Raw genomic sequence first — 20605 nt, forward strand, 5'->3', positions numbered from 1 at the left:
TACAAAGTGCACACATCATTAACGACAAACAAGTTAACTTAAACAAGCTTATTTTTAATGGATCTGCAAAACTGTTTGAATTTCCAAAGAGAACTTCTGCACCTCCCGCCCCGTTACCCAGTGGCAAACGTTACACATTGTTACAGAAACGCTTCCAATCCAAAGAAATCTGCATGCAGGAGGAGAAAAAAAAAAAAAAAAAAAATCAACCCAAATAAGGGAGAAAAAAAAAGAAAAAGTAAAATAAATCATACAAATAAAAATAAAACATCAATAAACAGGACATACTGTATAATGCTGTTCTCTTGGCTGGAGGAGAAATTCAAACGCTTCTGCTTTAGTTCAGCGTCCTCGCAACGGGAGCCTGAACCTACAGAATATTAATCTGCAATTTCATTGGGTGGTTGTGGCTCCGCCCACCACTCAGTCCCGCCCCTGTCTTCCATATAAGGCACAGGACAAAATAAACCCCACATACAAAAGGAGCTAGCCACACCTCTGTCACTTGGTAACAAATTGTAAATGACCAAATACGGTTAGACAACAGAAATCCACTAAGTGTACAAAATGTTAATCCTACATTTGTCTTTTTTTGTGTTTAATTTTCGATTCTTTTTTATTTCCTCTGACTGCAAGTGAGTGCTGTGGGTGGGGGTCGGGGTGGGAGTGGGGTAAAGGGTGGGTGAGGGTGTCCAACCGAGTGAGCTCAGGCAAAGGAAATTTAAAAATATGAACTTGTCTTTTCACACTTTTTTTTTCTTTTTCTTTTTTACAACTTTTAAAATGAATGACAAGAAACGTGACTGGATTCTCTTTTTATCAGAAATAAAAAAAATCATCATCATCGAGAGCGGAAGAATATGGGGTGGGGGTGGGTGGGTGGGGGGGGGGATTAGACGAGTGAAGTGGTTTATTGTTTAATTCTGATAAAGAGTGTCAGTGTGCAAGAAAACTCATGAGACAAGTTAGAGAGCGAGAGAGTTAGAGTTAAATGTTAGAAAGGAGAGAGAGAGAGAGAGAGAGAGAGAGAATATGTGCGTGCTTTTGTTTGTGTGTGTGTGTGTGTGTGTGTGTGTGTGTGTGTGTGTGTGTGGTGTGTGGTGGGTGTGTGGGTGTAAGTGAGACTGAGGAGTTGTTCAACTGCAGCACTTGCTCTTCCAGCCTGTGACTCCTCCTCCGCTGCTGATGTCGACGTTTTCACTGTTGGGCTCTTTTACAGGCGTCTGCAAAACAAAAACACGTCTTATAAAAAATTCATCACATGAAATACTGTCATTTGTCTCTCATATACTAGGTGCATGTACAAAATTGATAACATCATGTGTACTTATATTTGTTCAGCTTTGTTGTCTTGTTATCTTCCTAAAAAGTTTAACTTAAAATCCGTCAGCAATGATGCTAAATTACAGCAATGACTCCCATGTGCTGCTCGCCATACAGTAAACTACAGAGAGTAGAGAATTTCGCTGGACCCTGCTGTGACTGGGCCGGGGTCACGAATAAAAACGTGTCTCGTAATACATTAAAGTCAAATATTTGGCCAAAACTGGCGAGTCTGAGTCGACTTAGAAAAGCTACCGGTGTGCTCAAGGCCAAGGATATAAATCTTAATTTAAAAGACAACTCACTCCGACACCCTCCATTAGTGCATGTATAGGTACTGAGCATGTGTGTGTAGTTCAGACCTGTGTGCAATATGTACAACATTAAATAACAGAGTGTAAACTATGTAATTTCCCTTGGATTAATAAAGTATAAATTATTATTAAGTTATCTTGTAGACGTCTGAGGTAATAACAGCTGCAGTGGCCACACCAGCTGTGAGCACGTTGTTTATCCGTTTAAAGCGGGCAGACTGTGGTCATTACAGTTAGATTACATTCACTGACAGTTAGCGGCACAATTTGCATCTGACTGAAGGCTAAGTTAGCCAACAAAGAGCAGAGCTGTTCAAGGACTACTTAGAAAGTAACATGAATACTATGTATAAAGACATTAAAACACACACACACACCTTTCTGAGGATGTCTTCTGCTAACGTGAGGAAAGCCTTCTCGATGTTGATGTTGGCCTTAGCACTCGTCTCGAAAAACCTAATGCCATGCTCCCTCGCAATCTGTGGAGAAGGAAGCAGGGGGAGATTGAACCATGAGGGGCATCAGTTTAAGAAAGTTCAGTCCCGAAATAAAGTGTGCAGAACAGAGATCAGGTATCATTGCTGTTACCACCACACACACACACACACACACGTCCATTCTAGTCAGGTGTGTGTGTGTGTAGGCAGATCTGTATCTGATGCTACTAAATCTGCTTACTGACTAGTCCCCGCCAGTTTTCTATAGTATAAACGAGCCAAAGCTCTGAAAAAACTAACAGAGGAGAGTGAGTGATGTCCAAATGCAGCAGTCACCGCGGTCACTAAACCATGCAAACACTCCCCATCTGCTATCAGAGCATTTACGCAAGGGGGAAAATACCAGGCTGCTTAAAGACTGAAGAAAAGTTGTGCGTTTGACAAGGATTTAGACACATGTTGTAACAGACTGCAAGAAAAGAAGCAGGTGGTCACTGCAATTCCAGATAGTTTGAAACCTGGATATGTAAATCCCATTTTGTTCAGATATGTTGCATTTTAGAGGTAAACTCATATGTTAGACATTGTACTGCTTGGTGACTCCTTTATATTTCGTATGACTGAAATCATTGTGATTTCCGTGCCGCTCTCTAGAAAGCAGCACTGCAACTGGTGAAGTTTCTTAATTATTTTGTTGTTGTTACGGTACACCCACGCTACACAAAATACACTTTATTTATTTTTTAAAAGACACACAAAGCCTATGTCTGGCTATCAGACTGGAGATTGAGCGTTGGTCTGGGGAGCTGGCTCTGTATTTTCTCTGCACAAGAGGCGGGACCAACGGGCATAGTTCAAATTACTCTGTATGCAATTGGACAGTCCTTGAACCAATCAGAGCACCGATCCGAGTGATGGACTTTGCAGAGCGAGCTTTTACCAAAGCCGGTCGGCAGTAAGGCAAACACACGAGGAATTGTTCCAGGGAGAAAAGTTTCTGTTCCATTTTAAGAGAAAACTTGCCTTTAAAATCTTTAAAAACAGCAGCGACATCAACGGGTTGCTGTTGCTGCGCTACGGTATCCGACATGTTGAATGTGAACAAGAAGCTGCTTGGTCGCTTCTCCATCGTCATCGTGTCAAACCCGTCAATAGCGCGCCAGGTAGATAAGCCAGTTTGTGATCGGTTCTCGCAAAATTGTGAACTGAAGCAGGAGAATTAAAACGTGCAGGTTTTCAGACCGAGCTGCAGCGTGAAATCAAATCGCCGGCAGAGTGGGCGGGGCTTAGCCCGTCTACACAAAGACCACGTTCAGCTTGAATTATGCGCTGAGCTGTAACGATTGTGTCCTAAAAATAAAGCCATCCAATTTCTTTCAGCTATTAACATCCACCACTAGCTGCAACAATAGTTCAGTCTCATCAGTTACACCAACTATTATGAATTTTACACACTCATTATAATGCAGTATTTTGTTTTAGCATCTATGAAGTCAGTTTAAACCCTTAAGAGAATATATGAAGATTTCTGAGACAACTTGCCCCACTAGATCTTAAAAACGCAGGTCTGGAATTTGTCTGGAGGCTCAAATATAATTAGAGTCTCATATTCTTTACGTAAACAGACATTTAAAGTACAATAAACTCTGAAATGATGCTTTTCAAACATGTGTAATATGATTTACAACAGATATTATTGGTGAAGGTTGTCGGCCTGCACAAGGGCACCGTCACTGTCCTTGTTAAGACAGTAACGAGGCTCACATTTCACGGCCCTGATCCTCTGAGCTCGACTACAAAGTTCAGTTAAGTTCAGTCGTTCTCTGACCTTTACACTGCGCCAGCTGCTTTCTAGAGAGAAACAACTGTGTGTCGGCATTATGGGGCGGCACCATAACTCGGCTTTCAAAGTTAAATCAAACGTATCCTATTTTACACGGCTTTTGAGTAGTTGTCACCAGCTGAGTCGATACAGTCGACGTAAGCCTTTATTCTCTAAGGAGGCCCTGTTTTAGGGTACGGTGTAAACGGACATTTCACAAGAAGCTATCAACCTATTTTCACCAGTTTCAATGCCTTATTTTAAAACACATTCTCCCCACATTATGTATTGAATAATCATTATGGTATTCTCTGTTAGCTATCCTGCGCATTTATATTGTGTTTTCTTAGTGAAAAGATTGGACTGATGTGTAACTAACGGCAGGGGGACTCAATGGACAGGCCTATGAACCGAACACATATCGGGAAAGTAGCAGTCACAAATCAGCCAATCAAAATGCAGGACACTGATGATGAATGACTGCACCATCCTACCTGCTCCCCCTTGGCTTTTGGTACGACCCTCTTGTCCTCCATGTCACACTTGTTGCCTAGCAGCATCCTCTCAACGTCTTCATTTGCATGCTGAAAAAGAAAGAGAAGATTATTAGATTACCTTTTTTTTCATATCAGCAACATTAAACGTAGCTTCATCTCTGATTGGACCCCGGCTACACTGGCACACGCCCCCACAAGCTACCCGACCAATTGAAACACACAAACACCGGTAATAAACAGGTTATCTATTAACATTTTGAAGCTTCTAATAGCCACCGGGCAGACATTATTGCAGCTGTCTATATGACGAATGCCAGAACTGGTTGGCAACTCTGGTACGACAACTCTACCTCCCACTTAGTCATCAAGACAAGTGGTTCCCAAACTAGGGGTCGGGACACCCTCAACGGGTCTTAAGATTTATCTAAAGGGTCGCAGGATGATTAAGATAAAGCATTTCATGGGATTAGGGTTTTAACTGACCAATATTCTTATTATAGGTTTAACTATTACTATGTTGATGAATCCTTTGGTCTATAAAATGTCAGACGAGAGTGAGGGGCGCTTTGTGTTGTTTAATTAAAAAACAAATGATCTAAGTAATTAGACTGCAAAGTTATTGCCGATTAATTTCTGTCAATTGCCCAATTGATTAATTTTCTAACTGTTTCAGCTCTGATCGTTTTACCGCCTTGGGCTCGTAAAAAATGATTAAAAAAAATAAAGTGGGGCTGGATCGATTGATCTTCTGATTATTTTCTCAATAACTGGTTAAATGTTTTGTCTATGAGATTTCAGAAAGTTGTGAAAAATGTTTCCCACAGTTCAATGTGGTCTTCAAAAACCTAAAGCCTGCACAATTAATCATTATGAAATCGTGATTTAAATTTTAATTATTATTTTTTAGTGACTGTGATTTAGGCTGAATCCCATTCCTTCCCCTTACCCTACCCCTTGGCCTTCCCCTACCTTTTGCGCGTTCACGCGGCACCTAGTGCCGGTCCAATACGTATTACGAGCTAGGGGTAGGGCATGGATCAAGGCTGTATACCCCTACGGATCTAGTGTGAACGCGACCTCACTAGAAAACACACAGGCATGTGTGGCTGCTGCATCAACCAGAGAGACCATGAATGTAAGTACTTTCAGGTTTAAAAAATTGATTAAAAAGTTACGACAGTCTTGTTTTGTGGTCTATGCAGTCCTGTACATGTGTACCCATGTTCCTACTGAAATTTTTTAAAAAATCGCTAGCTTGCAATGCTAACGCTAATCGCTAACGCTAACGTTGAACAGTCCCACATATTTCTGCCTTGAATGGACTGTATAGATCGCATAGATTGTATAGCTATTATATATTAACGGTCTATGATACATCGCTACGTGCTTAACATATACCGCCCTGTCTCACACAGGAGGACACAGGAGGACACAGCAGCTGATCCAGGTTGGGGCTGCAAACGAGCAGACGTTTCCTAATTCATATGTTCATGTTGTACCCATTCATTATTGCATTGGTAGCCTACTATTATTGTAATAATATTTAATTAATTCCTTTCATTGTTCATGCACTTGTTATATTGTTGTTGGTTTTGATATGGGACACTGATGATATGTGAGGGGGGGTTACTGGCCAAAAGGCTCCAGACTGGTCTGAATATCAGAGCAGCGTAGCTACAACAGTGTAGTGTGTGTGTAGTTGTTTGTGTCTTGTGTGTATTTTTTAGTTTACACATATGAGTGCCTTTTATTGTGTGCGACATGTTAGTTATGGTTCTAATAGTTTACAATGGTTCTGTAACATTATTTTATGTAACGTTTTTTGCCTGTTATGTTCAATTTATCACCAATAAAGACAGATTTTTGTCAAAAAAATGTTTTTGTGAACATCAATGACATTCAAAACGGTGATAACTGAAACAGATATACACACACCATGTATACAGGGTGTATATGTATGTATGTACACATGATGCATGGTTATACACATTTGTATTGCAAACAAAACCTAAGTACTACACAGATAAGTACTCTGCACTACCAAAGTGAACCTAAAAAACATAAAATATATAACTGTTGTCCAAACCCACACAATCAACAGACCTAGACGGCATCTTGGAGGTTTGTTATCAATACGTATGGTGATGTCACCAAGTGGTGTCCCAATTCATAGGGGTATGTTTTCACCCCTTTCCCCTACCCCTTGGTTTTAAGGGCCAAGGGGTAGGGGTAGGGCCAAGGGGTAGGGGTAAAGGGGCCCAAAGGGGTAGGGGTAAGGGAAGGAATGGGATTCAGCCTTAATCTCATTTAGTTTTACAAACCGACTGCATCACAAACGCTACTTTCTTCAGTGAGTTTTAAACAGACCGTTTTAAACAGTTTTAATGCTCTCCCTTCACTTCATTGAAGAGAAGGGAGAGTTTGGTACTGCCAATTTGTTGTGCCAAAAATCGTGGCAGAGAATCGTGATGTCATTACAAAGCTAAAAAAAAAAAATCAGGATTCCCTGAATGGCGCCGGCCTAACTAAAGAGGCTCCGTTTACCGTCATGTATGACAGAAGAGCAGCACCCAATCCTCACATTTAAGAAGCTGGGGGGAAAAAAAGAAGACTGAAAACGATGATTTGATTATTATAATAGTTATAATAATAAAAGTAATAATATAGCATAGTATAGTAATACATTTTCGGTCGATCGACTAACCGATGAATTGACTTATTGTTGCAGCTGTAAATAAACAATACCATTAAAACACTTAATGGTTGAAGGGGTCACAACTCACAGACATGCAGTCGTGCACGATAGGTCGCAAATAGATATCCCTTTGTTCTAAGGCAGTGGTTCTTAACCTGGGTTCGATCGAACCCCAGGGGTTCGGTGAGTCAGTCTCAGGGGTTCGGCGGAGGTCCAGACACACACCCGACTCATATGATTCGTGATGACACGCCCCACTTGGCCATCATCAGAAGGGTTCGGTGAACGCGCATATGAAATTGGTGGGGGTCAGTACCTCCAACAAGGTAAAGAACCACTGTTCTAAGGGTTTACGAAGAAGGTTGGAATCCACTACTACTCACAACACTTTCCAAGTAGCAGAAATCTCTGCATCATTATAGTGTTCTCCAGAGTAAACACAGAGAGAGAGAGAGAGAGGTAGAGTTCTTATTTTGCAGGAAATGCATTGTGTTTCTTTTCCTTGACTCAAAGCTCAACAACGATGGTGAGACATTTAAGAGAAAGCGTCCTACACGAGCCCAGAGCCCGGCAGTCTCGCCCACAGAAGAGACACCTTCTACTGATCATGTGTCGTAATGTTATTGTCTATTGTTGCACCCAGGTATAATAAAGATGGATAATATGAGTTATGGAATAAAACTGCCACAGTAATTCATCTGATGTGTTGGATCTGGCACGGATCCCAAAAACCTTCTCACATAAGATCACTAATGAGATAAACAGAAAGAAGTGAAAAACACAAAGAACAATACAAAGAATAATAAAGAGATGGAGGCTAAACGGAGGAACAGTTATCCACAGAGGTGCCTCTACCTTCACATTAGGCTGCACTTCCTTATTCCTATAGACTTCTATCCATTATGACAAAATAAAGGTCCAAACACTGCCCCACAGATCCTGTTAAATCCTCTCTGAGCAACACCTAACACACACACATGCATTTAAGGATCTCATCCAGTAGTCAAGCCTTGTGTAACCTCTAAATAACCGGCATCACATATTAGGTCCATGTTAGACAAAACACAGAAAACTCATTCATCATCATTTTGAGGGTATAGCTGCAAAAATAATTGCTTAGTTGTAATCGTCAACTATTTCTGATAATCAATTAATCTGTTTGAGTCATTTTGTTTTAATGAAAAAACAATTCTTGTGCCACAAGTGTCCGCCGCACTGGACGGGACCCGTGTCCCGGTCCTCCCCCCAGCTGATGGACACCGGGACTTTAGTCATGCGGCTAACATGTTCACCACTAAGGGCGGGAATCCCCAGAAGTCTCCGGATGAGATATCATCACGATACTCATCACGATAAATTGCAATTTATAACCTTTTTCAACTTCTAATTTTATCCCGATTTTAAATGACGTCCCCAAAAAGGAAACTTTGTCAACATCTGTTTCATCTAAAAAGAAACATTTCTGTTTATTTACACCACTTCATTTTTATTGCTGCAAAATGGGACAAACTGACCAACACGTACAGTATATGATAAAAGATCCATACTTGGCGCCTGTGTCGATACAGTATTGCAACTGAAAATATTGCAATATTATGCTGTATCGATTGTTTCCCGCACCCCTACTCACTACGTCACAACTTATTCGGCAAAGCTGTTTCCATTTCAGTTTGTGCATTAACTCATTTTTTTTCTTGATTATCTTTGAGTTGTGGACACAACAAGACATTTGAGGGCTTTGGAAAACCTGGTTAACATTTTTCACCATTTTCACACATTTATAGACCAAACAACTAATCGACCTATAGCTCACTGAGTAAGTGTGCTCGCCCCGTGTTGGCTGAGTCCTGCAAGGGCCCAGGTTCGAATCCAGCCTGCGGCCCTTTGTTGTGTGTCACCCCCATCTCTCTCTCTCTCTTCCCCTTTCACAAGTCTATCCACTGTCTCTGTCTAATAAAGGGAAAAAATAATCTTAAAAGAAAATATTGTAATATCGTTGGTTGCAGCTCTATTTAAAGCAAGCAATTGAACGGGAATAGTAGTCAAATATTCACTTTTATATGTCAAGTAAACAGCTTAGTTGGGATATCATATTTTTCGGAATAAGGGCAAAAACCGGAACATTATGTGCGTGTGAACATAATCATTGTCCTGAGTGGACTTGTGGTTCCACAGATATCCACGAGGTAAAACAATACAACCTCTGGTGTTTTACTACAATGAGCCAGATGTCTGTTTCCATCTGGTTCAGCAGATTTAGTTTAGTCGCACTCCTGCTACACAGCTCGCGGATCGGCAGCTAGCAGCAATGTTATTTATGTCACTTTGTCATTAAGCCAGAGCTAAAAACGTGTGTTTTACCTCGTCAATGTTGCGCAGCCATTTGCTGATGTTTTCGAAGCTCTTGGCGTTGGTGATGTCGTAGACCAGCATGATGCCCATGGCTCCTCTGTAGTAGGAGGTGGTGATGGTGTGGAACCGCTCCTGGCCCGCTGTGTCCCTACACACACACACACACACACACACAGATTTTATTTATTTGTATTCAATGTTTTCTTGTACTGATTCCAACCCTTATGCCGAACAACTAATGGTTCTGTAAGTCAGATCTTCCACTGCATCACAGCACAAAAAGTATAAAACATCTGCAGATTTCTCGCTTTCCATGAATGAAAATCACAACACATATCACAAACAAATGTCCAAATACATTTTCTCTGAGCCGGAGAAATAACTAATAGTATTATATAATATTATTTAGCGAGACATTGAAGCGCCCATATTACGCTCATTTTCAGGTTCATAACTGTATTTTGAGGATGTACCAGAAGAGGTTTCCATGGTTTCAGTTTCACAAAACACCAGATTTTTGTTGTACTGCACACTGCTGCAGATCCTGTTTTCACTCTGTGTTCAGGTCTCTGTTTTAGCTCCAGAGTGAGACATCTCACTTCTATACTATCTTTGATGGGAGTTGCACATGCTCAGTAGCTCGGTAAGATCCCATCAGCTAGATCACTCTTTCTCCAGCTTTGGTCAGTCCAAGGCAGGATCAGCTGGGAGACTTCTTCTAGACAAGGGACACTTGTGGAATACCTGCAGAACAGGGACAGGAAGTAGTTCTTTTGGAGATAATGGTGAACTAGTGTGTGTTGTAGCAGTGTTTTGCCATTAAGAACGAGCTAGCATGTGCTACGGTTAGCCAGCTCGTCTCGGCTAGTGACGTAGAAAGCAGTGCAGATGTTGAACAGCTCACCCGGAGACTAAAGGCAGAGGACATTCAGAAACCGTATCTCAATCAAAATAGCATGGGTAGTCCCCCCCCCCCCCCCCAAGTTTGTATGTGTGTGGAAGCACCAGAGACACAAAATAACACCCCAAATCCCCCAAAAGGTAATTTTCTTATTATTATGGGCACTTTAAAATCCGCTGCAGGCTTCTAGCAGGCACCTAAACTATGACATTTTCCTATCTGGGGAAACCCTGCTAACCTCCATTCCTTCACTGCTGATACAGAAAAGAAGAGGAAGTCCAGGATCCCCCAGATCACATGAGCAAATCAAACCTACACTGTAACCTACTAGTTTCATTATGAAGTTCAAAATAATAGCTGTGCTTGGACAAGAGGAGAAAACGTGATGTAGCCAAGAGACTGAAACACATACAGCCACAGACGAGGATTAATGGACACTATCAGGCCAAATGTGATCAAGGCTCGGACCACATCATTATCATGTCAGCTTATGTGTTTCACATGATCTGACATGATATTTTACTTTCTAGATTTGGTTATACACATCCCTTCAGAATTGTATATATGCACAAGCCACAGGGGCTACAGAGGAGGAGCCTTTAATTTAACTTGACAAACTTTACAAACCGTAGGTCCTTAATATGCTGGTGCTTATCGTTGTCTACTATCAAACCACAGGATGAGTGGGCAGTAAACGGCCACCGCAACTGATCAAAACAAAAATGGCGGATGTGATGGACAGATGGTTCCTCCAATCAGAGGCCAGGTATCAGGCCCTTTCCCAAACAGTCGCCAATGACAGCTTCTCACGGCGGTTCTGTCACAAACCATCTGGAGGCTAACATCTTCAGCCCAGGGAGTTGAATTGTTTGGTCCAAAATCTAGACACATTTGGTTTAATATCATAGAAAACTAAGACAACAAGCAAGTATTCCCATTTAAGAAACTAGAAACAGTTCATTTTGGGCGGCTTTTTCGCTTAACGCTGAATTAATTTGTCTTGAATGAATAGGCTTCTGTCTGCCGAGATGTTCCCCTTATCGTAAAAATGCCAGACAGGTTTTGTGTACTGACCTAGTAACATCTGTGTTTTGTAATAGTTTTAGAAGACGTTTGTATCTATTTAACATTATAAATGTATGTACTGTACATTTCATTCCGCATTTCAGTGCATCGACCCACACAATGCAGCTTGAATAAACTGTAAAACTACCACTCTGATGGGGAAGTTAATTACTGACTCTGGAGATAATAATATGACAAAACAATCTCAACTCTTGGGATTTTAAACTGGATCCCAGTCTTAAGTGATGGAGACTTGAAAGAAGTTATTAAGTGGACATTAAATTAAGATGATTTTGTCTAACTTTGCTAGTGGGTGATGTGCTCCAGACTCAATGCTCTAAAGAGACTTTATTTTTCTCTTCTGCTGATAATAAGAACATATACTATTTTGCTCTCAAACATATAAATTGATCCACAACAATTTTTGCTCATTGATAAATGATTTTCTGCTTCCGTTTTATCTTTTGTGTTAATTTAATATCTCTGAATTGCTGTCTGGACAAAAGAAGGACATCATGTTCAGCTACACCTTATAATGAATCAATTTATAGGTTGGGATATTGTTAGATAAAATGAATAGTTAGTTTCAGACCTATATGCAATATTATCAGCTCTCTCCTGTCAGCCTAGACTTAATATTCATGTTTTATTTTGTCCGCACAAGAAAATGTAAAAAAATAAATAAAAATCAAGTAGAGCTGGGCGAGATGGACAAAATCCGATATCACGATATTCTTGACCAAATACCTCAATGTTGATATTGCGACAATATTTTAGGCTTGAGAACTGGTGCTTTTACAAAATAGTTTACCAATTAGATTTAAGATAAATAATCATCAATACTGTGGATATAATGACAAGTGGTTAAAAGGTAAATAAAGAACAGCTAGAAGAGTCCGGTAAGTTCAGAAAATGACATCACTAATTAAGACGATATCTAGTTAGATAGATAGATAGATAGATAGATAGATAGATAGATAGATAGATATAATATTGATATATTGCCCAGCCCTAAAATCAAGCGATGTCAGTTGAGGAGGATCATCTGTTGTGGACTACAGTGATGACCCCGCAGCAGACCATATCCTGTAGCGTATTTGTTGTAGGGCTTGAGGGAGGTATGTCAAACAGATGTTTCACTATGATATAACAAGGCACAAATAGAAGAGGCTCAATTTCTTCTTTTTTTAAGATTATTTTTTGTGCTTTTCTGCCTTTAATTTTTGACAGGACTGCTAGGTGAGAAGGGGGGGGGGGGCATGCGGGAAATCGTCACAGGTCAGATTCAAACCCTGGACCTCTGCGTCGAGGCATAAACCTCTGAGTACATGTGCCCCTGCTCTACCACTGAGCCAACCTGGCCACGTAGAGGCTCAATTTGAAAGATAATTCTCACAATGCTTGATTTTTCAGCCGAGTTCTCCTCCATAACACACGACCTTAAGTTGGGTATACAAACTTAAACCTCAAAACAGTCCGTCGACTCACCAGATCTGTAGTTTGATCTTCTTTCCTTGTAATTCAACAGTTTTGATCTTGAAGTCTATTCCTGTAAACAAAAGAAAACATAATCAACAAACACATCCCCCAAAAATCTACTACCAAATGACGCACTGACAATGGAAGACAGAGTGGTTCCATAACGTTATCTCTTCCGGATTCTGCGGTGCCATGTCCAGACCTTGAGCCTATCAGCACACAGCTGTGGGATCAGCAGCTGGCTAACAATGGATGCCCACACAAAATCAGCTTAAGACAGGGCCACTGAGAACATGCTATAAGCTTGTTACTGTAAAATATGATACTGTGCATATTTGAAGAGACTTATTTTTGGTCCGAGCATTTGGGCAGATGTGCATTGAGAAGGAACAGCTGTGGCGGGAGAGTTTACCGGTTTATTTATTTAGACTTGTTTCAGTTTCCATTTTGGTTGGGCTTGGGATTGAGTTTAATTACGTTTAAACTCTAAGTTTTCCATCAAGAAAATGCAGCAAGTCCTCTCATTCAACAAGCCGAAACCAGGACATGTTTGGCATCTTTTGCTTGAAAGGGGAGCAATTCGCTCAAAAAAACGGATCCATTACTCGATAATGAAAACAATCATTATTTCCAGCACTAGAAACCGCAGATAGTCACTACCAGCTTCTAGCTGCAGCTAAAAAGTAAAAACTCCCAAGGTGCAAAAGTGAAATGTAGACATATATCAATGTGTTATTGTTTTCACAATATTTACTAAAGGTTCAGTAGGATTATCATCTTTGCCTGACACTTTTTGAACATGAGGGTTTTTTCAGTTAAACAGTGAGTCGTCACCTCTGGTCAGAAACTGTGGTCGGTTAAAAAGTCCCAAGAAACAGCTGTGCTCTAGGTGGAGCGGGGCCATAGAATAATGAAGGAAGTGGCTGCCAATGTGTGACTCACTGAATATTATGTACTCCCCGGAGATAGGGAGGGAAGGAAGGAGGGAGGGATAGAAACAAAGAGAGACAAAGAGATGAGAAAGACTTCTGCAGATAAGACACAACTTACTATGCCTACACGATAAAAACATCCACCAGGAGCAATTAAATACGGGGCATAATGCAATAGGTAAAAGAGGGTGAGATTTCTTGGTAACTATTACTAAAAGTTTTGTTCTCAAAAATCCAGCTCGGCAGGGAGTGACATAATAGTAAAAGTATTCCTAGCGAGGAGTAAAACGGTTCCTTTCCCTGATGAGGTGCACTGGGAAGTTGTCAAAAAAAAAAAGATGTGCACTGTGCAATAACATTTCCCCAATCACTGGAAACATTAGCACAATTCAACAGAATTGAAAGTCTTGAACAGAAAGTACATGGCTTATGTTAGTTCGCTTTTTCTTTTAAATCCCAGAGGAACCATTCCTTCCCCCAGTATGAATTACACCGTAACCATCGCCAGTTTCCGTGCAAAACTCAAGATGTGTTGTGGAAAGAGATTTTGGATCGTGACATCATGTTAATTCAGCACTCTTAATATGCATAAAATTAAACACACAAGGAGGAAGGGCAGAGAGAGAGATTGGAAATGAGGATGGGGGGGTGTGGGGGGGTTCCCAGTGGGGGTATTTTGAGAAGCAGCTGTGCATCTGTGTCTCCAAAGGTATGAGTGCTGTGTCAGAAGAAGAACACACTCCTGTTTCACATGACCTGGTTCTGCTGGTTCTTCACAAAGTTCTGTTCCTTTTTGGTAAGGACTTTCCAGTTTTGACATCAAGGGGCTGTACCTGATTTATGTGTAAAGCCTTTTAAGTGAAGATGTAAAGTGTTTGCAAACTTTGGACTGTACATGTTGTTCTTTCTGCATTACAGTGCTATGATGCATTTACTTAAGTAGTTTGTTGCAGCCACTTCATAGTCTCTGCCAAAACATTAGCAACTATTCAGCCAACAAAAATACTGGGCAAAAGATCCTAATTATATAGCAACAAAAGTAAAAGTACATAATTGCACACCGAAGGCTTGTGTTGGTATTCCTCTATTTACTGTGTATTGTTAAAAATCAGAGTTCCCTGGCCAATACAAGTCTAGATTATATGATGTGTGCTAAGATATTATTTTCTCCATATCCTTGACTTTTGATCACGTTGCACGCTGCTTTGTTTTGAATACAGATGCAGGACAAAAAAAAAAAAAAAGGCTGAGACAAGTTTATGACTGCGTTGAAGTTTTAAGGGGACAGCTCTCGAAGGGAATCTGTGAAAAAGTTTTAGTGAACATCCTGACGTGAGTAAAATGATGTTGGGTTTGTGATTCCTAATATCGGTAACACGCCAGTATCTCTCAGGTTTTGCCATATTTTAAGACAAACTGAGGTGGGAACAACTCAAACGACAATTCACAAACTAAGTAACTGCCATGACTCTGGTGGACAGTTCAAGCACAAGGATTATCCCTGTTTCTGGTCATCTTGATAGTTTGAATAACTTGTCCACTGACATAAAAAGTTTGCGCTAAGTTTACCTAAGTTGTCTGATAAATTAGACACGAAACAGAGCGAGTTTGTAACATGGATACCCATGCAATCGCTTCAGCAGGGTGAAGCCTGTTATCCTTGATGTGAAACAGGTTCTTTTGGAGATTATTTTAAAGTTTTGCTCAAGGGTAGACCGAGTATGTTGAATATGTTGGGTTTTTCCTAAAGTGTAAGGGAAAAAAAAATCTACAGTTGCTGCAAACACTTAGATAAAGGCACTGATATACTTGACTCACTACCAAACTTGGCAGAAAGCACCACTGCAAGGAGCAAAGGTTCCTATTGGTCTTTGCTGAAGAACCTGCATGTCTGCATCTGACCATCATCACACAGCCTTCTCTTAAACTGGCTAAACTGCCAGAGCTCTGGCATGGTGGCTTCCACATGCCACCATGGACTACATTTTGAGGCCGTTATACGACACACTATAGGCCAATTGCAAGATAAAGCAAAGACAGAAAAACAAAACCATAAACAAACACATCACTGTGACAGCAAGCTTTGCAGCAGAATGATTGCTCATTGCTGCACCTCAACAAATCTAATCTGACCAGGGTGCCACTGGGAACACTGTCTCCAGTTATGGTTAAGTGCTCTTGGGCATACAGTCAAGACGAGTTGTACACACAAATAAAAAAAGTTAGACTGTGGAAAAGATTTGAAATAATAGCTAAACCACGAGATCCAAGACGTGATGACTGTCATCATATGCATATGCATATGCAAACAGTCAGGTTAATCTGGTTCATCAAAACACGTCTGAAAGTTACATTATTACTCATCACTGATCTTAAGCAACAGGAATAAATGGAGCCTTCACTTGGCCCGTGAAGGGATTTGACATCGCTTGACACTTGACTCATGTGAGCGTGATGCAAGGCACATGCTTAGAGGGCAGAGAGGGGAAAAAAGCTGATGATGCCACCATGATGAATTGTTTACGGTTCTTTTTGGAGCGGTCATGGAAAGTAAGTTATAGGTACTTGAGCATTTTTCAGTACCAGTTTCTGCTACTTTATACTTGTACTCCACTACATTCCAGGGGGAAATATTGTAGTTTTTCTCCACTACAATTATTTGACAGCTAGTCACTAGTTACATCACAAATTGATTGAATGATTTTCTTAGTGTTGCTTACACAGTAATTAAGCAGTAATGCCCGACCAGCAACAAACTTTGTAACTTCCCAACAATTTGAAACCTAGCCATTTTGAATAATAAGTACTTTTCGTTTTGCCACTTAAAAGTGAATTTCACAGATGATGCTACTTTTACTTACTTTGAAGACAGGACTTGTAATAGAGTACTTCTATATTATGGTAGTTACTGCTACTTTGGTTTACTTACTGCCAAAAACCTTGTCACTGCTTTTGAGGGGCTTGACTTGTGTGTCACTTCTTAAGCTAAATGACATGACAGAGACACATCCAAATAGTTATATGCGTTGCTACTGAGATGTCAAACACCTGTTAATGATATGGTAGGACAGTTTTATGTGCTTTTGTAACAGCAGCACGGCCCAGTACTGCTACCCAGTGCTAGCCTCGTTAGCTCACTAGCCACTGGGTCAAGTGCCATGACAGCAATTCCTCTGGCACCTACACCACTGCTAACAGGCGAAACCGAAATAAGAATCATGTTTTGTTATCAAAGTCTTTTGAAAAACGGGTGACTGGGGTAGCTAAGACCTCATAAAGCTACACAAGTAGCTTCCAGCTAACCTGTGCAGGCCTGGAGAGAAGCTAACGCCAGTGCATGCTGATAGCATACTGGCTAACCAAATATGACCTACTTTAAGGTGTCATTAGCTTAAAGAGAAACAGCATAATTGTTATTTCAATCCATCTTTTAATTGTATCCCTGCTCTCTGTCTCTCCAACAGTTAAGAAACAGTTGCTAAGCCACTAGATCATGTCTTAAAGCAAAAATCTTCCCTAAGTAGGGGGCATTTCTGTATTTTGTTTTATGGGGCCCCAGGGTTCATCTCACACTCCCAAAAACAACCAGAAACTAACGTTACCACTCAAATCTCTCCACTGTTGTGGTTGTGATATGCACATTTAACCCTCATGTTGTCCTTGGGTCAAACTGACCCGTTTTCAGTTAATTGTTTTTGTCACACAAAAAAATGGGCCGCTTAAAATGTCAACATTAAAAATATCAAAAAACTCACCCACAACGATGAAAAAGTGACAAAAATGTGGGGAAAAAACGATAATAATGTTGGAAAAACTTTTTTTCTTCATGGTTGACGGGAAGACAACACAAGGGTTAAGGAGATAGACTGTCCCATGGACCTGTATGACAACTAAGGTTAACCCAGATGACCGTATGGTTGTTACCTGGACATTTTTGCCTTTTACTCAGTGGTGGATGGTTGAAAGGTTCCAGGAAACGAGGGGGAGAAAAGCTAACGTCAATGCATGCTAATAGCACACGGGCTAACCAAATAGCTCTGTCCTGCCTACCATTTACAGCTGCAGGAGAAAGTCCGGCGAGTCTCCCAGCTGTCAAACTACCTCCGATGGCGGTTTAACAAACATCTGACACACCTGTAACACCACACCATCCAGGTGTCTGTGACCACCTGGGTCTTCTTACCTATGGTGGAGATGAAGGTTGTGTTGAAGGCGTCGTCAGAGAAGCGGAACAGCACACAGGTCTTCCCCACGCCCGAGTCCCCGATCAGAAGCAGCTTGAACAGCAAGTCGTACGTCTTCTTCGCCATTGAAAAACAGCGTGTGTTAACCCAGACAAGATACAAAAAAAACCCGGATATCCTAGCACGCCTATGTGAAGTCTTAAGCCAGCTTCTTAGCCAACCTTCCCCGCTTCTCTTGACTGAACTGTTAACAATCTGGGATTTGTTGATTAGCTTGGCAAGCTAGTTCGGCTAAATACAACCCAAATTACGTGCCCGAGAAGTTTAATTTCCCAAGCCCGACTGTTTTCCCCCCTTACAGCATGAGAACAAAAACCAAAAATAGGATCTCCTCCCGTGTGATTCCTCTTTTCCACTCTCTTTTCTCCCACACAGTCGGGACAAAATGGCTCCTCTCTCTCTCTCTCTCTCTCTCTCTCTCTCTCTACCCCGACACTCACTCTTTCTTCAAACTAACGGCGAGCTAATTCAAATTCTCGGCACACCCCGTCATTCCAGAGCCCTGTCACAAGCTCGACCGAGAAGAATATAAAATCAATCTCAACGTTAAAGTCTGATAAATGTGCTGTCTGTTTGGAGTTATTCGCTTTTCTTCTGGAGAGATTACAACCGAAATATAGACGACCGCCGTCGCCTTCGAATGGGAGCCACCACGGCGACACCCTAGGCCCACAGACACGCCTTTGTCCCGCCCCTTCTGTCAAAATACACACCTCCGATTGGTCGACAACGCTGTCATTTTATCAAGCACTTTAATGTGATTGGCTATCCTTGCAAACATCAAGAAGTAAACTTGGTACTTTAAGTGGCCTATGTTTTGATGATCGCACTTTTGTGCTTTTACTTGAGTGACATTTTAAATTTACTTTTACTAACAGTTTCTACGCTGTGGTATTGCTACTTTTACTTAACTTAAATTTCTGAATTTAATGCCGGTAGCAGACACGCCTTTCTACCGCCTTTCTGTCAGAATCCACACCTCCGATTGGACGACGCTGCTGTCATTTAATAAGCACTGTAATGTGATTGGCTATTCTTGCACACATCGTAAGGGCGTATCTTAGAGCGACAGAAAGGGCAAATGTTTACTGCGTAAGTACTCGGACATTTAGGCTCAAAGCTCCAATTACTTCCCTGAATGAAATGTATCAAATGATCCAATATGGCGGCTAGTTTCTTGCGGATCTTTCTCAGCCTGGGTGTGTTTCAGTTTTCATGGCAAGCTAGCATTTGATGCGGTGACCATCCTAGCTGTGAGTCAGGCAAAGTGATGTCATATATAAGTATTTCTGTGCTAGTTACGGGCGGTCCCCACATCCTATGGCCCTGTGAACTGTGAGGACATTTATCCTCTAAAGTCTTTAATACACACGTCTAAACAACACCGAAAGAGTAGCTGCATGTACACAACGTTATTATGGGTTCTTGAGACTTTGTGTGCGTGCGTGTGTGCGTGCGTGTGACTCTTTCCTTCTTCCGCCTGTCAGAGTAGTTTGACTCTCAGACACTCCCTAGGAATGTAGAGTATGCCCTTCTCTCTACTGCCGAGTACGGACTTGCCACACAGTAAGGAAGAAAGACAAAGAAAGATATTGAGAATGAATGATATAAAGAAACCTAAAACCCCAAACAGATGTTACAGAGGTTAAAAAGGTGATACGTAGCAGAAGTTTTCATGTGAGCTCACAGATTTTCTTCATAGAGCTACTTTAAAGTGTCACATGAACAAAGAACAGCTTAATTGTTTGTAGCCCACATTTTAAGTGTGCTGCTCTCTGTCTCTACAACAGAAATCTTTGTTATGCCAATAAATCATGTCTTAACACAAAAATCCTCCCTAATCAAGATGCATTCCTGTATTTTGCTGCATTGGGCCCCAGGGTTCACCTCACACTCCCCCAAACAGCCAGAAACTAATGTTACCACTCAAATACCCAAACACCGGCCTGGCTGCGATATGCACATATAAGGAAGAGATCTGTCTCAACATGAATCAGTTTGACATCAGTTTGTTATTTGGACATTTTTGAGTTTAATCAATGGTGGACAGTTGAAAGGTTACAGAAAGTGGGGGGTGGGGGGGGGGAGCACATATCTGTTAACACATAACTGGGTAACTGAGCAACAGTTCAGTAGCCTACATAAATGTTGATCACTCAGCCAGCAGTATGTCCCAACTGTTTTATTGTTTAGCTTGAAAAAATTTCATTCAATTTCATTCTTTAAAAGAGCTAAAACAAGTCTCGGTCAATCAATATGTCGATCAATAAACTGTTTAAATCATTTTTCAAGCAAAAAATGCTTAGCATTCCCTCGTTCAAGCTACAAGTCGTATGGACAGTTTAAAAAGTTAGAAAATCTTCATTGTCTCCCAAGGAAAGTTAATTTTGCAGAGGTCAGTAGGCTTTACTTAACTCAGGCTATATCAAAATTATCCATTGTTACATATTAAACTATCAAATGTCTATATGAAGTAGCCTAAATTAAAATTAAAGCTGCAAGCAGTGATGAACGGACCTTCGCCTCCTTGCAGGTCAACTGGTA

At 41.0% G+C, this 20605-nt stretch overlaps 1 protein-coding gene across 1 annotated transcript; it reads right to left on the minus strand.

The window, feature by feature from the left end:
- Positions 1-33: 33 nt before the first annotated feature.
- Positions 34-18722, minus strand: rab10 (RAB10, member RAS oncogene family). The gene is made up of 6 exons (XM_032543118.1): positions 18001-18722; positions 12895-12955; positions 9450-9588; positions 4391-4480; positions 2015-2116; positions 34-1223 (listed from the first exon to the last, which is right to left on the minus strand). The coding sequence occupies exons 1-6, from the start codon at positions 18125-18127 to the stop codon at positions 1137-1139; spliced, it is 606 nt and encodes a 201-aa protein (XP_032399009.1). The 5' UTR covers positions 18128-18722; the 3' UTR covers positions 34-1136.
- Between the last annotated feature and the right edge of the window lie 1883 nt (positions 18723-20605).

This window comes from Etheostoma spectabile, chromosome 18 (genome assembly GCF_008692095.1).
Source record: "Etheostoma spectabile isolate EspeVRDwgs_2016 chromosome 18, UIUC_Espe_1.0, whole genome shotgun sequence".
Classification (NCBI taxonomy): Eukaryota; Metazoa; Chordata; class Actinopteri; order Perciformes; family Percidae; genus Etheostoma; species Etheostoma spectabile.